This window comes from Danio rerio, chromosome 14 (assembly GCF_052040795.2).
Source record: "Danio rerio strain M-AB ecotype USA chromosome 14, GRCz13ab, whole genome shotgun sequence".
Taxonomy (NCBI): Eukaryota; Metazoa; Chordata; class Actinopteri; order Cypriniformes; family Danionidae; genus Danio; species Danio rerio.
The window spans coordinates 1155001-1167500 of record NC_141034.1 but is presented as its reverse complement, the minus strand read 5'-3'; the positions used below and the strand labels follow the sequence as shown (position 1 = coordinate 1167500).

The 12500-nt window shown below is 36.0% G+C and overlaps 2 protein-coding genes across 4 annotated transcripts in view; one reads left to right on the top strand and one right to left on the bottom strand.

Annotated features, from left to right (window-relative positions):
* rgs14a (regulator of G protein signaling 14a) overlaps positions 1–12500 on the top strand; it is a 438366-nt gene that overhangs the window by 397793 nt on the left and 28073 nt on the right. The window contains 1 exon segment of one of the 3 annotated variants that reach the window (NM_201304.1): positions 11309–11535. The exons of 1 other annotated variant lie outside the window; for it this stretch is intronic. In NM_201304.1, coding sequence (NP_958461.1) covers positions 11422–11535 — 114 coding nt within the window. In that variant the 5' untranslated portion in view covers positions 11309–11421. 3 annotated transcript variants of the gene reach the window in all.
* LOC103912050 (uncharacterized) lies at positions 1604–8936 on the bottom strand. Its single transcript, XM_087281220.1, has 8 exons — positions 8778–8936; positions 8171–8230; positions 6637–6693; positions 6491–6535; positions 6390–6416; positions 4752–4991; positions 2258–2359; positions 1604–1847 (listed from the first exon to the last, which is right to left on the bottom strand). The coding sequence occupies exons 2-8, from the start codon at positions 8217–8219 to the stop codon at positions 1753–1755; spliced, it is 615 nt and encodes a 204-aa protein (XP_087137346.1). The 5' UTR covers positions 8220–8230; positions 8778–8936; the 3' UTR covers positions 1604–1752.

Below are 12500 nucleotides of genomic sequence, written 5' to 3'. Positions count from 1 at the left end.
ACATTTAGCCCATATCAGTATTTTGCAAACTTACTTTGAAAAATCTTGTAAATCTCATGCATTATTTAGTTCAGTGTGCTGTTACTACAGATGCACATGAGAAATTACATTGCAAAGTTTTAAAATAACATTATTTATATGAGAGACTTACACAGGAGCTTGATTATATATATATATATATATATATATATATATATATATATATATATATATATATATATATATATATATATATATATATATATATATATATATTACTGGAATTACATCTTACATTTGTAAGATGTAATTCCAGCATATGTTTTACACAATGGATGGTCTTTCAGCTGCAGCCCAGTACTGGGAAACACCCATATACACTCATTCACACACACACACACACACACACACACACACACACACACACACACTACGGCCAATTCAGTTCATCAATTTCCCTATAGCACATGTGTTTGGACTATAGAGGAAACCGAAACACCCAGAGGGAACCCACGCCAACACGGGGAGAACATGATTATAGGTGGGAGTTGGAACGTAGATTGACCAGTAAATCGAGAGCTTTGCCTTTTGCCTCAGCTCTTTCTTCAATGCACCAATCCACTTGTCAATCTCACGCTCCATCCTTCCCTCACTCGTGAACAAAACCCTGAGAGACTTGAACTCCTCCACTTAGGGTAAGGACTTTCCTCCAACCTGGAGATGGCAAACCACCTTTTTCCAGAGCAGCACCATGGCCTCAGACTTGAAGGTGCTGATTCTCATCCCAGCCGCATCACACTCTGCAGCAAACCGCCCCAGTGCATGCAGAAGGTCCATGTTCAATAAAGTTAACAGAACAACATCATCTGCGAATAACAGAGATGAATTCCTGTGTTCCCCGAACCGGACCCCCTCCAGCCCAAGGCTGCGCCTTGAAATTCATTCATTTTCTTGTCGGCTTAGTCCCTTTATTAATCTGGGGTCGCCACAGTGGAATGAACCGCCAACTTATCCAGCAAGTTTTTACACAGCGTATGCCCTTCCAGCCGCAACCCATCTCTGGGAAACATCCACACACACATTTACACACACGCTCATTCACTACGGACAATTTAGCCTACCCAATTCACCTGTACCGCATGTGTTTGGACTGTGGGGGAAACCAGAGCACCCGGAGGAAACCCATGTGAACGCAGGGAGAACATGCAAACTCCACACAGAAACGCCAACTGAGCCAAGTCAAGCTGAGGTTCAAACCAGTGACCCAGCGACCTTCTTGCTGTGAGGAGACAGCACTACCTACTGCGCCACTGCGTCGCCCGCCTTGAAATTCTGTCCATAAAAATTATAATCAGAATTGGTGACAGGGCAGCCCTGCCGGAGCCCTACATGCACTGGAAACCAGTCTGACTTGTGATGTGAACCATGCAATGTGAACTAGACTCCTACTCTGTTCATACAGGGACGAGACGACCCTTAACAGAGCGCCTCTGACCCCATACTCCCACAGCACCCTCCACGGTTAACTGGATTATACTGACATTTCTTCCACTTTACAACTCATGATCAAAAACATACTAGAAGTTTATTTCTGACACAATTAAACCAAGACAGTCTCAAAAAGTTGTTGAATAATTACTTTTATTCGCATAAAAATGTGCAACTAAAATTTAATAATGTTCACCTTCATGTTGAAATATTAAAAAAAATTCTGAAATATAAAAATGTGTGTGCGTCTGCGGGTGTGCATGTGTGTGTGTGTGTGTGTGTGTGTCAGTAGTAGCTGCTGACAGTGTTGACGGTGCTGGTTGTGCTGTGGATGTTCTCCATGTGCTGCTGTCTCTCCATCTTTCTGGCTCGACTCTTCACTGACAGAGAGAGAGAGACACACAGAGAGAGAGACGTTTTTTGAAAGATCATTTAGTTTAAACATTAACTTTTGCTGTTGTGTTTTGATTCTTCAGTGTGATGTGAGCATCATTAAGGCATGGGCAATGTAACAGCAGTAAGCCAGAAGAACAGAAGTGGGTCAGACACACAATTCTTTGACCTCTTCATGCAGCGTTTGCATATTTATAATAGTTTGGTATGCTTTTTATCTTAATTTGAATGCATTATTGTTGGTAAATGACCTGTTTAATAAACAAGAGAGTCGAATGAAAGCAAATATTATGAAGTGTTTGTAAATAAAGCCTGCAAACATACTTTAGAAAAGCCAGAACTGTGTTTGTGTGTGTGTGTGTGTGTGTGTGTGTGTGTGTGTGTTTTACAGATGTACCTTGTCCTCTTCTCAGTGCGACCTTCATCCCGATGGCAAAGAGCATCAGCAGAGCAGCAGCGGCTCCGACACACACCAGAATAATCACCAGATAATCACCAGCTGACGGACAGAACACACACACACACACACACACAGGGCAGGTGAGACACCACTAATAAAAACCTAAAACATAAACATAAACACGCCTGTTCTGTTCTGAAGAGGAATAATTATCATTCGTTATTTTTAATTAATTGTTTTTATTTTGAAGCTGCATTTATGTGATCACAAAAACGCAACTATTTTGAAATATCGCTACAATGTTGCTACTATTTTTCATTATGAAGATATTTTTAAATGTCATTTATTCCTGCACTGTAAAACAATTCCTGCTGACTTTGAATTTTTTCAGTTGAATCAAATGAGTCGTCTTAACTTATATCAATTAAAACATATTAAGTTAAGCTTGGCATAACGTAACAAATGTAACTGATGAAACCTGTTTAATGTATTAAAATAAGTTCAAGTAACTTAAAATCATTTGTAATCATTATTCAATATTTTTTAAATAATGTATAATAATAATAAAGCTTTTTTATAGCACCTTTATAGCATCTCAGAGCACTTTAAAAAGTGCATGGGTAAAAGATACATACCATACAAGGATACATGCATAAAAAGACTAGACAAAAAACTAAGCAATTTTAAAAACAATTAATAAATATTACATGTAAGCTAGAGGAAAATTCTTTAAAGGGTTGATAGAAATATTGAGTTAATTTTTTTTTATTTAAAAAACAAATTTATTACAGGCACACTCAGAGAAATGAGACCTTCAGAAAAAAAAAAACCAATATAGGAAATTTTGCTTTGTTAAACCTTTATATTTGAAAAAAGAATACAAATCTAACAGGGTTTAATTTTGATTTCAACTGTACATAATTGAGATTGGTCTGAATCTAAAAAATCTGAATCTAAAAATAATATAATTTTTAAAAATCAGAATTGTAAAATGTAAATCCAGGATTTGAAAAAAAAAAAAAAGAGTTTCAAGTAGGGATGTAATAATATTGTTAATACCGTCATACTGCAGTAGTAATTTTTTTCAATATGGAAATGGAAATGATTGAACCTAAAGCGGGTTTTAAATCGGATGTGTGGAAGCATTTCGGTTTCTTTTTTAAAAAGATACGAGAAAGGAGAAAAGGTGACAAAGAAAAAACAGTATGCAGGCACTGCTAGACTGTGGTGAAATATAAGTTGGGGAATACGACTAATAACAGTCATGGGGACTGCAGAACACAGCACACTTGTTAGATTAATGCAGACATTGACTTGTACCGTAAAGAGACCTCTATCCCACTCATGGCTTGTCCTCTCAAGTGGTGGAAAGACAATGCACAACGTTACCCACTGCTGTCAACCTTGGCTAAATCAGATCTCTCTGTCCCAGAAACCTCAGTCCCAAATAAGAGGGTTTATTTTCTGTTGCAGGGGACATGCTCAGAGACCCCAGCTTTTACCAGATTATAGTTATATGATCATTTTTCTTTAAAAAACCCATCTCTATCTAAGTGAGTGAGTGATTAAATGTTGAATGTGACGAGTTTTCAACAATACTGAATTGAAACTTTTTTTTTTTTTTTATATTTTATTGGTTTTTTTGTTATTAAAATTGAAAAATTGAAGTTCCTGTTTCGAAACTTACAGATAGATGGCTGATTTGTATGTCATTGATATGTTCAGTGCTGAGGTAAATAAACTCTTTTGGCACTTTTTTCGAGTCCTTTCATTAGTTTTGCTTTTCCTGTAAATTATTCAATAAATACCGTACCGTGCCATTCATACCGAGGTACCGTGAAATTCTGATACCGTTACATCCCTAGTTTCAAGATATAAACGATGTAAAATTGTGAGTATAAACTCTAAATTACTAGGATTAACCCTGTAAAATAGATAGATTTCCTATAAAATTCCAGTTTCCAGACATTCAGGGATGTTACTTTTTGGTTTGGATGTTAAGCTTTGGATCTTAAGTTTTGGATGTTAAACATTTATATTTCAAAAAAGAAAAACAATCAGGATTTAATAAAATTTGGACTTCAATAGTATACAATTGTCAATCTGTATCAGAATTGTGAGATGCACGTACATTCAGGATTTGGAAATAAAAGGTCAGAATTGCAAGATGTAAACTTGATGTAAAATTGTGTGTAAAAAATCTGAATCTGGAAAATTGAATTTAATAAACAAAACTGCAAGATGTAAATCCAGGATTTGGGAAAAAAACATCAAGATTGTAAACTTGGAACTTTAGATTTACCAGGATTAACCCTGTCAGAAATTAGCCTATATAATGAATGACTCCAGAAGTTTATGGGGATGCTCATTTTTGGTTTGGTTGTTAAACATTTATATTTGGTTAATACAAATTGAACAGGGTTTAGTTACATTTAGACTTCAACTCTATATAATTGTGCATGATCTGACTGTATGTGTGCAGTTCAGTCACCTTTTACAGTAATAGTTAAAGTACTATTGAAGGCTCCACAGATGCTGCTGTTGACGTGACACTCCACCGTTGTGCTTTCCAGGAGTGTGTTGATGAGTAACATTGATGTCTTCTCATTAGTTTGCAGTTCTCCATCTTTGATCCAGCTGAATGAGGTGTTTGGCAGGTCAACAGAGCAGTTTACGGTCACACTCTTTCCCTCCGGCACCGGTAACTCAGGGTCTGTGCTTATATTTAACACTGGACAGCAGAGAAACAGGACAACATACAGGAGCAGAGCAGAGAAATCAGTACATATATCAGGAAAAATTACTTTTGTTATTGCCTAAAATGTGTTTGGGATAAAGTAGATCCATCTCAGAATAAAGCCTGATAGGTTTATCAGCAGCCTGAGGTGAAGCTAAGCACTGCTGTAGAAGACTGAAGGGTTTATTCTGAGAAAACAACCATCTGGATGTACTTTATTATGCTTATTACATAGCTGCTGGCCACAAAACATAAACATTAGCTGTAATAGTTTATTAACTCTGTGATTGAACGCAAAGCTGACAGAAATTAAACTGGCTGAATGGAGCCTACACTAACCTGTGCATTATTTAGTCACAAGATAGCGCCAAACACCCAAAAACATATAAAAACAGCTGATGGAGTATACACTAACCTGCTCATTATTTAGTCACAAGATGGCGCCGAACAGACAAAAACAAATGAAAACAGCTGATGGAGTATACACTAACCTGCACAATATTCAGACACTAGATGGAGACAAACAGTCAAAAACACAAATGAAAACAGCTGATAGAGTATACACTAACCTGCTCATTATTTAGTCACAAGATGGCGCCAAACAGACAAAAACACAAATGAAAACAGCTGATGAAGTATACACTAACCTGCGCATTATTCAGACACTAGATGGCACCAAACAGACAAAAACACAAATGAAAACAGCTGATGGAGTATACACTAACCTGCGCATTATTCAGACACTAGATGGCGCCAAACATCCAAACACAAATGAAAACAGCTGATGGAGTATACACTAACCTGCGCATTATTCAGACACTAGATGGCACCAAACAGACAAAAACACAAATGAAAACAGCTGATGGAGTATACACTAACCTGCGCATTATTCGGACACTAGATGGCGCCAAACATCCAAACACAAATGAAAACAGCTGATGGAGTATACACTAACCAGCGCATTATTCAGACACTAGATGGCACCAAACAGACAAAAACACAAATGAAAACAGCTGATGGAGTATACACTAACCTGCGCATTATTCGGACACTAGATGGCGCCAAACAGACAAAAACACAAATGAAAACAGCTGATGAAGTATACACTAACCTGCTCATTATTCAGACACTAGATGGCGCCAAACACCCAAAAACATAAAAACAGCTGATGGAGTATACACTAACCTGCGCATTATTCAGACACTAGATGGCGCCAAACACCCAAACACAAATGAATACAGCTGATGGAGTATACACTAACCTGCGCATTATTCAGACACGAGATGGCGCCAAACAGATGAAAGCAGCTGATGGAGTATACACTAACCTGAGCATTATTATTCAGACACTAGAATCAACAGACACCATAGTATAAATGCAGAATAACTCTACCTTTCATGGTGCAGTTGTTTGGAAGACCTGCAGGAATTGATAAGGAGATTATTTTATTTTATCCAATTTGTTGCTGATAATAATTTTCGTCCAAGACTTACTGATGTTGCAGTTTGGTGATGTTGGAAGGCATGCTGGACATGACGCTTGAGGGAAAACATGTATTTATATATCAGATTATTTGTACATAGGCTGTTAAAATCAACAGTTTATAATATAATAGATGATAATAGAGCTGAATTTGTACCTGGATATAAATCACAGATCAGACATTCATTCAGATCACATGCTTTCAGTTCCGTGGCTGAGAGAGAGAGAGAGAGAGAGAGAGGGGGGGGGGGGGGGGGGGGGCTTAAATATTATTATCATCACAATTAAAGATGGAAATATATACTAAATCAGTGTTTCTCAACCATGTTCCTGGAGCACCACCAACACTGCTTGTTTAGGATGTCTCCTTTATCTGTCACACCCATCATAGGTCTTTCAGTCTCTGCTATTGAGCTGATGACATGAGTCAGGTGTGTTTGGTTAAGGAGACGTGGAAATTGTGCAAAGCTGTTGGTCCTCCAGGAATGTGGTTGAGAAACACAGAACTAAAGAATGCTGTAAGAACTCAGCCATTGACTTTCAATGTATGTTTAGTTCCTACTATGGATGTCAATGGCTGCTTTTTTTCAGCATTCTTTAAAATATCTTGTTTTGTGTTCAACAGTAGACAAATAAACAAAATAAATAAACACATAAATAAATAATAAACACAAATAATAAATATAAAAATGAATAATAAACACAAATAATAAATACAAAAATAAATAATAAATACAAATAAATAAAAAGCACAAAAAATAAATACAAAAATAAATAATAAACACAAATAATAAATACACAAATAAATAAACACACAAATAAATAATAAACACAAATAATTAATATAAAAATGAATAATAAACACAAATAATAAATAATAAATACAAAAATAAATAATAAATACAAATAAATAAGCACAAAAAATAAATACAAAAATAAATAATAAACACAAATAATAAATACACAAATAAATAAACACACAAATAAATAATAAACACAAATAATAAATAAATAAATAATAAACATAAATAATAAATATAAAAATAAATGAGAAAATACAAATAATAAATACAAAAATTAATAATAACAAAAACACACAAAAATAATTAACACAGTAATAAATTATAAATACAAATAATAAACAATAAAAAACACAAATACATAAATGAATAAACACAAAAATAAATAATATATAAATGTACAAACTTTTAAAAATGTATGGACATCCAAAAAACAAACTGACAAGATCACAAAACGTTCATTTAGTTAAATCCAAACTAAACTGTTAACTCTAAATAAAATCTAATCCAACAGCAATATCCAATCTCAGGGTCTTCTTTTTCCTGTCATCGTTTCATTAATTCATTAATTTTCCTTCGGGTTTGTCTGTGTAAGGGTGTGTGTGTTTTACACAGCGGATGCTTTTCCAGCCTCAACCAAGTACTGGGAAACACCCATACACACTTATTCACGCACACTCATACACTACGCCCAATTTATGTGTTTGGACTGTGGGGGAAACCGGAGCACCGGGAGGAAACCCATGCCAACACAGGGAGAATATGCAAACTCCACACAGAAACGACATCTGACCCAGCCGGGACTGGAGCTTGGCTATAATCACTGAGCCACCGTGCTGCCCTTCTTGATATCATATGAAGTATATAAAGCTTTAACTATGAAACACTCACCGAAATAAAAACAGACAGCGATGAGCAGCGTTACAACAAACTCCCTCATGATTCCTCGTCCTGTCATTCAGAAAACACACAAAAATCCCTGTTTATCTGCTCTCAATTCAATGTTTTAATTCTAAAATATTTCCTCATCATATAAGTCATTTAATAAACAAACAAACAAGCATGAAGAAAGCTGCGTTCACATTCAATCTGTTTACAAATGACATTAAATATAATCCTAAATAACACATCATCTGTACTGTATACACTGTAAAATATATATGTTTTGGCTTTATTTGTGGTTGTGAATTGCATTGTGGGATGTTGATCTTCGCTCTGTCCTCTTCTGATGCTGAGAATTCAACTCTACAGTTTAACAAAGTGAAGTTTATTGACATTTTAGTCGTTTGAAATAATGTAGTTTAAGAAATAGAGAAGTAAGTGTGTAAAATTTCTGAAAATGTACTTGTAGCATAATATACAACACCAACCCAGACAATACAGCACTGCAAACTAATAATAATGACAATAAAAGTCACTTTTTACAACATTTATCTATAATTCTGAACACTAAAATGCACATTATTATACATTTATAATGTATAAAGAAGCCTTTCACCTGTTGTGTGAAGCGTCAGAGAGCGTCAGTCTGACAGCAGAGCTCTTGTTCATGCTCATATTTACTGATGTGCACGCTGATAATCATGCAAATCTCCTCTGTGACACATGAATATATTTCTGTATGAGCCGACTGCTTTGCTTATGAGGTGCACGGGAGCTGCATTTGAAATCAATTACTTGCTTTAGTTTTGGATTCACGACCATGTCTTTATTGATTCATACATTTTCCTTTGGCTTATTAGTCCCTTAATTCATCAGGACTTGACACAGCTGAATGAACCACCAACTATTCTAGAAAATGTTTTACACAGCAGATGCCCTTTCAGCTAAAACTCAGTACTGTAACTTCCGACTTCATATATACACTACGGTCAATTTAGTTAATAATTCCCCTATGGCGCATGTATTTGGACTGTGGGGGAAACCGGAGCACCATGTCAACACAGGGAGAACATGCAAACACCACACAGAAACGCCAACTGACCCAGCCGAGACTCGAACCAGCGACCTTCTTGCTGTGAGACGACAGTGCTAAAAACAGCCTAATCCAGACCAGGCTGGTTGGCTGGTTTTAGCTGGTTGACCAGGCTGGTTTTAGAGGGGTTTTGGCCACTTCCAGGCTGATTTCCAGCCATTTTCAGCCTGGTCTTAGCTGGTCAGAAATGACCAGCTAAAACCAGCTTGACCAGCCTAGCCAAGCTGGGAGTCCAGCCAAAACCATCTATGTCCAGCTTAAACCAGGCTGGTCAAGCTGGTTAGCTGGATTTAGCTGGTCATTTTTCAGCCAGACCAGTTAAAACCAGGCTGAAAATGGCTGGAAACCAGCCTGGAAATGGCCAAAACCCCTCTAAAACCAGGCTGGTCAACCAGCTAAAACCAGCCAACCAGCCTAGGCTGGTTTAAGCTGGATTTTTCAGCAGGGTAACCACTAGTTCATCACGTCACCCCTCTTTCTTCATTTACTCCTGCAATAAAGTGTCCTAATGTCTTATAAGTTGACTATTAAACATAAATGTAATTTATTCTTAATTAATTACTGTATTTATTCAAATTAAATTGAATAATGGTAATTAGCCTATATGTGCTATAGCTTTTGTATTTAGTATCAGCATTATACTCCAGATTTCTTATACACACTTCTATAATTCTACATTAATGGGGTAAAGTTGTATTCAGACTTTCACCTTCTTAATATAATTTGAGAAAAGTTTAGTTAGTAATTCTAAATAGTGAAATCATAGTAGAAGCTAATGACTATCAATGTAGCTGTCAGGAGTTAAAGCTAAATGCTTTGGAGTCATGCTATTTCTGACCTGATATTCAAAGTAGCAGTAAACAATATAAAGACTGTCAGTCAGAAGTTGTGCTCATAACAGTTCGTATAATTAATCAGCATGTTAGCCTTGTTAAAGTCTGCTTTAGGATTTTTTTGAATCCAAAATCCGGTTGTGTGAATATAAACACCTTTACCTCAGTTTCAAAGACTCGAAAATTTAAAGAAAGACTGAAACATGTACTCGGATCACCAGATAGCATCTACACCAATGTGCACACAGACAAAACACACACAAAAAACACAGCTCTCAATGCTACACTGAAACTAAACATATTTTTGGGTATTTCTCTGATTAACATGTCACATAGCCCTGTACAGATGTGGCTAAGTGTTGGCGTTGTGTAATGAAAAAGTGGCTCCTCATGGAGGAAATAAAAGTCACCAAACGGAAAAAAGAAAGCTGCAGGCGTGAGTTTGTATGTAAATAATCAACACAATATGATAACATCATGAACAACACCAGTGAACAAGCTATAAGGTGAAACAGCAACTGTAGGCCACTTAAAAATTCTGTGCTAATAGCTAACAAGGTGGGATTAGCCCTATTTTATAGTCTATGGATTAGCCTATATAACAACAAAATAAAATCATATTTCATCTGATTAAAAAATGAATATACTTTGTGTGTTTCAAATACGGAGGTATTGACGTCCTCTGAGGTAAGTCTAGACGAGATACAGCTGTGGATCCGCACATCAATATAGCACATTTTTTGACGCCTACAACAATAGTTAATATTTTTACATTACTCGTGGTTGCTGATAGACGTTCATAAAATACAATTTAATGGGTAATGTAATAAATAATATGAATAGTACTCTGTATAATTACTCTATACATACTGTGTTGGTTGGGTTTAGGTAGGGGTAGACGCTAATAAAATACAATTTAATGGGTAATTTAATAAATAATATGAATAATGATGGGTATAATTACTCCTTTTTACATTACTGTGAGGGTTGGGGTAGACGCTAGTAAAATACAAATGGGTAATTTAATAAATAATATGAGTACTCTGTATAATTACCCTATTTACATAACTGCGTTGGTTGGGTTTAGGGTTGGAGTAGGAATCGACGCTAATAAAATACAATTTATTAATTAATTTTATAAATAGTATAAATAATTGTCGTCAACTTAAGACCGCAGCTGTATCCCTTCTAACAACCGTTCTCTGAGCGCTCTGCGCATGCGCGTCAGCTGATTATATCACCTGTTTGAATTGGAGGCGCGTCAAAATCACGGGATTAAGGTAAATCTTACAGTTTCTGTGTTGTCCACTGTATACAATATTATTATTGTTATTATGGTGGCGATAAAAGCTATAAGCCAAAGCTTCTGTCGGCTGGCCCGAGGAGCATCTTTACAGATCAAATTCAACAAGAGCCGCGTGCTGAAGATGCGTTCCAGCGAGTGTCAGGTGAGTGTACGCTGAAATAGTCTGTTTTATTCAATGAAGTCTTCGATTTATTGATTATAATCCACTATATTTTTCTCGTAAGAACCGCCATTTGCAATTTGAATGAGCGAGACTTCCGGTGTACACGAGTTCTGTTTAAGTTTCATTTACAAACACACACAGAGCTCGTTTTGCAGCTTGATATTGTTCAGTTTTTGCTATTTTATCAATTTAATATAGCATTGTAATCAGAAATACGTTTTTTTATCTACTTATTACTCTAGATGTTTACTTTAGAGCTTATAATGAACCGGAAGTTGCCAAATCAGGTGGAAAGCGCCTGTGTAGGTACTTTGTTTTGGGTTTTGCTTATTTATTTGTTTGTATTTATTAATTTTCAATTAAAAGTGCTTTATATTTGTGTTCATATTTTCAAATATACTTTTCATATATATTTTTATTTTAAACTTCCTCTCCAAAAAATAAATAAATAAATAAATATTCAGTTGAGCCAATCGAGAGTCATGTTGTGATGTAATGAACTATTTATATAATTTTAAAAAATAATTTCACCTGTCATACATTATGCAATCATATGTTTAATTCTTACAATTATTTTCCAGAGTAATATTTACTTCTCACTGCCTGTTTGACATCACACTATGACACATGGTTATAAACGATTGCTTAATTCCTCTTAGTGCGCTATGAATGTGTCCTTTCAACATCTCCTGCCAGTTGTTGATGTCTCCATGTGAAACTGGTGGTTGGTGCTGGTTAAGTAAGGCTGTGGCTCCTATAACCTGTTGCGGTTATCCGCTCTGGTGGTATATTGAGTTTTCTCATTGCTCCGTTCATTAAAATGGATAAACACAAGGTCAGGTGGGCCGTAGTGTGGGTCTCGTAGCACGCAGAGGTTGCTGGCTCTCAAGAAAGAGGTTTTAGTCAGAGCAACCACAGTTCCTCTTGCGGTGTGTTGCCATGGC

What these genes read in the sequence shown, in the direction of transcription:
- LOC103912050 (XM_087281220.1), bottom strand. Translation starts at nt 8,219, where the DNA reads ATGAGGGAGTTTGTTGTAACGCTGCTCATCGCTGTCTGTTTTTATTTC. An exon ending in GATCTGTGATTTATATCCAG is followed by an intron (nt 6,536 to 6,636) that starts GTACAAATTCAG and finishes TTTTCCCTCAAG; the next exon opens with CGTCATGTCCAGCATGCCTT. An exon ending in ATCACCAAACTGCAACATCA is followed by an intron (nt 6,417 to 6,490) that starts GTAAGTCTTGGA and finishes CAATTCCTGCAG; the next exon opens with GTCTTCCAAACAACTGCACC.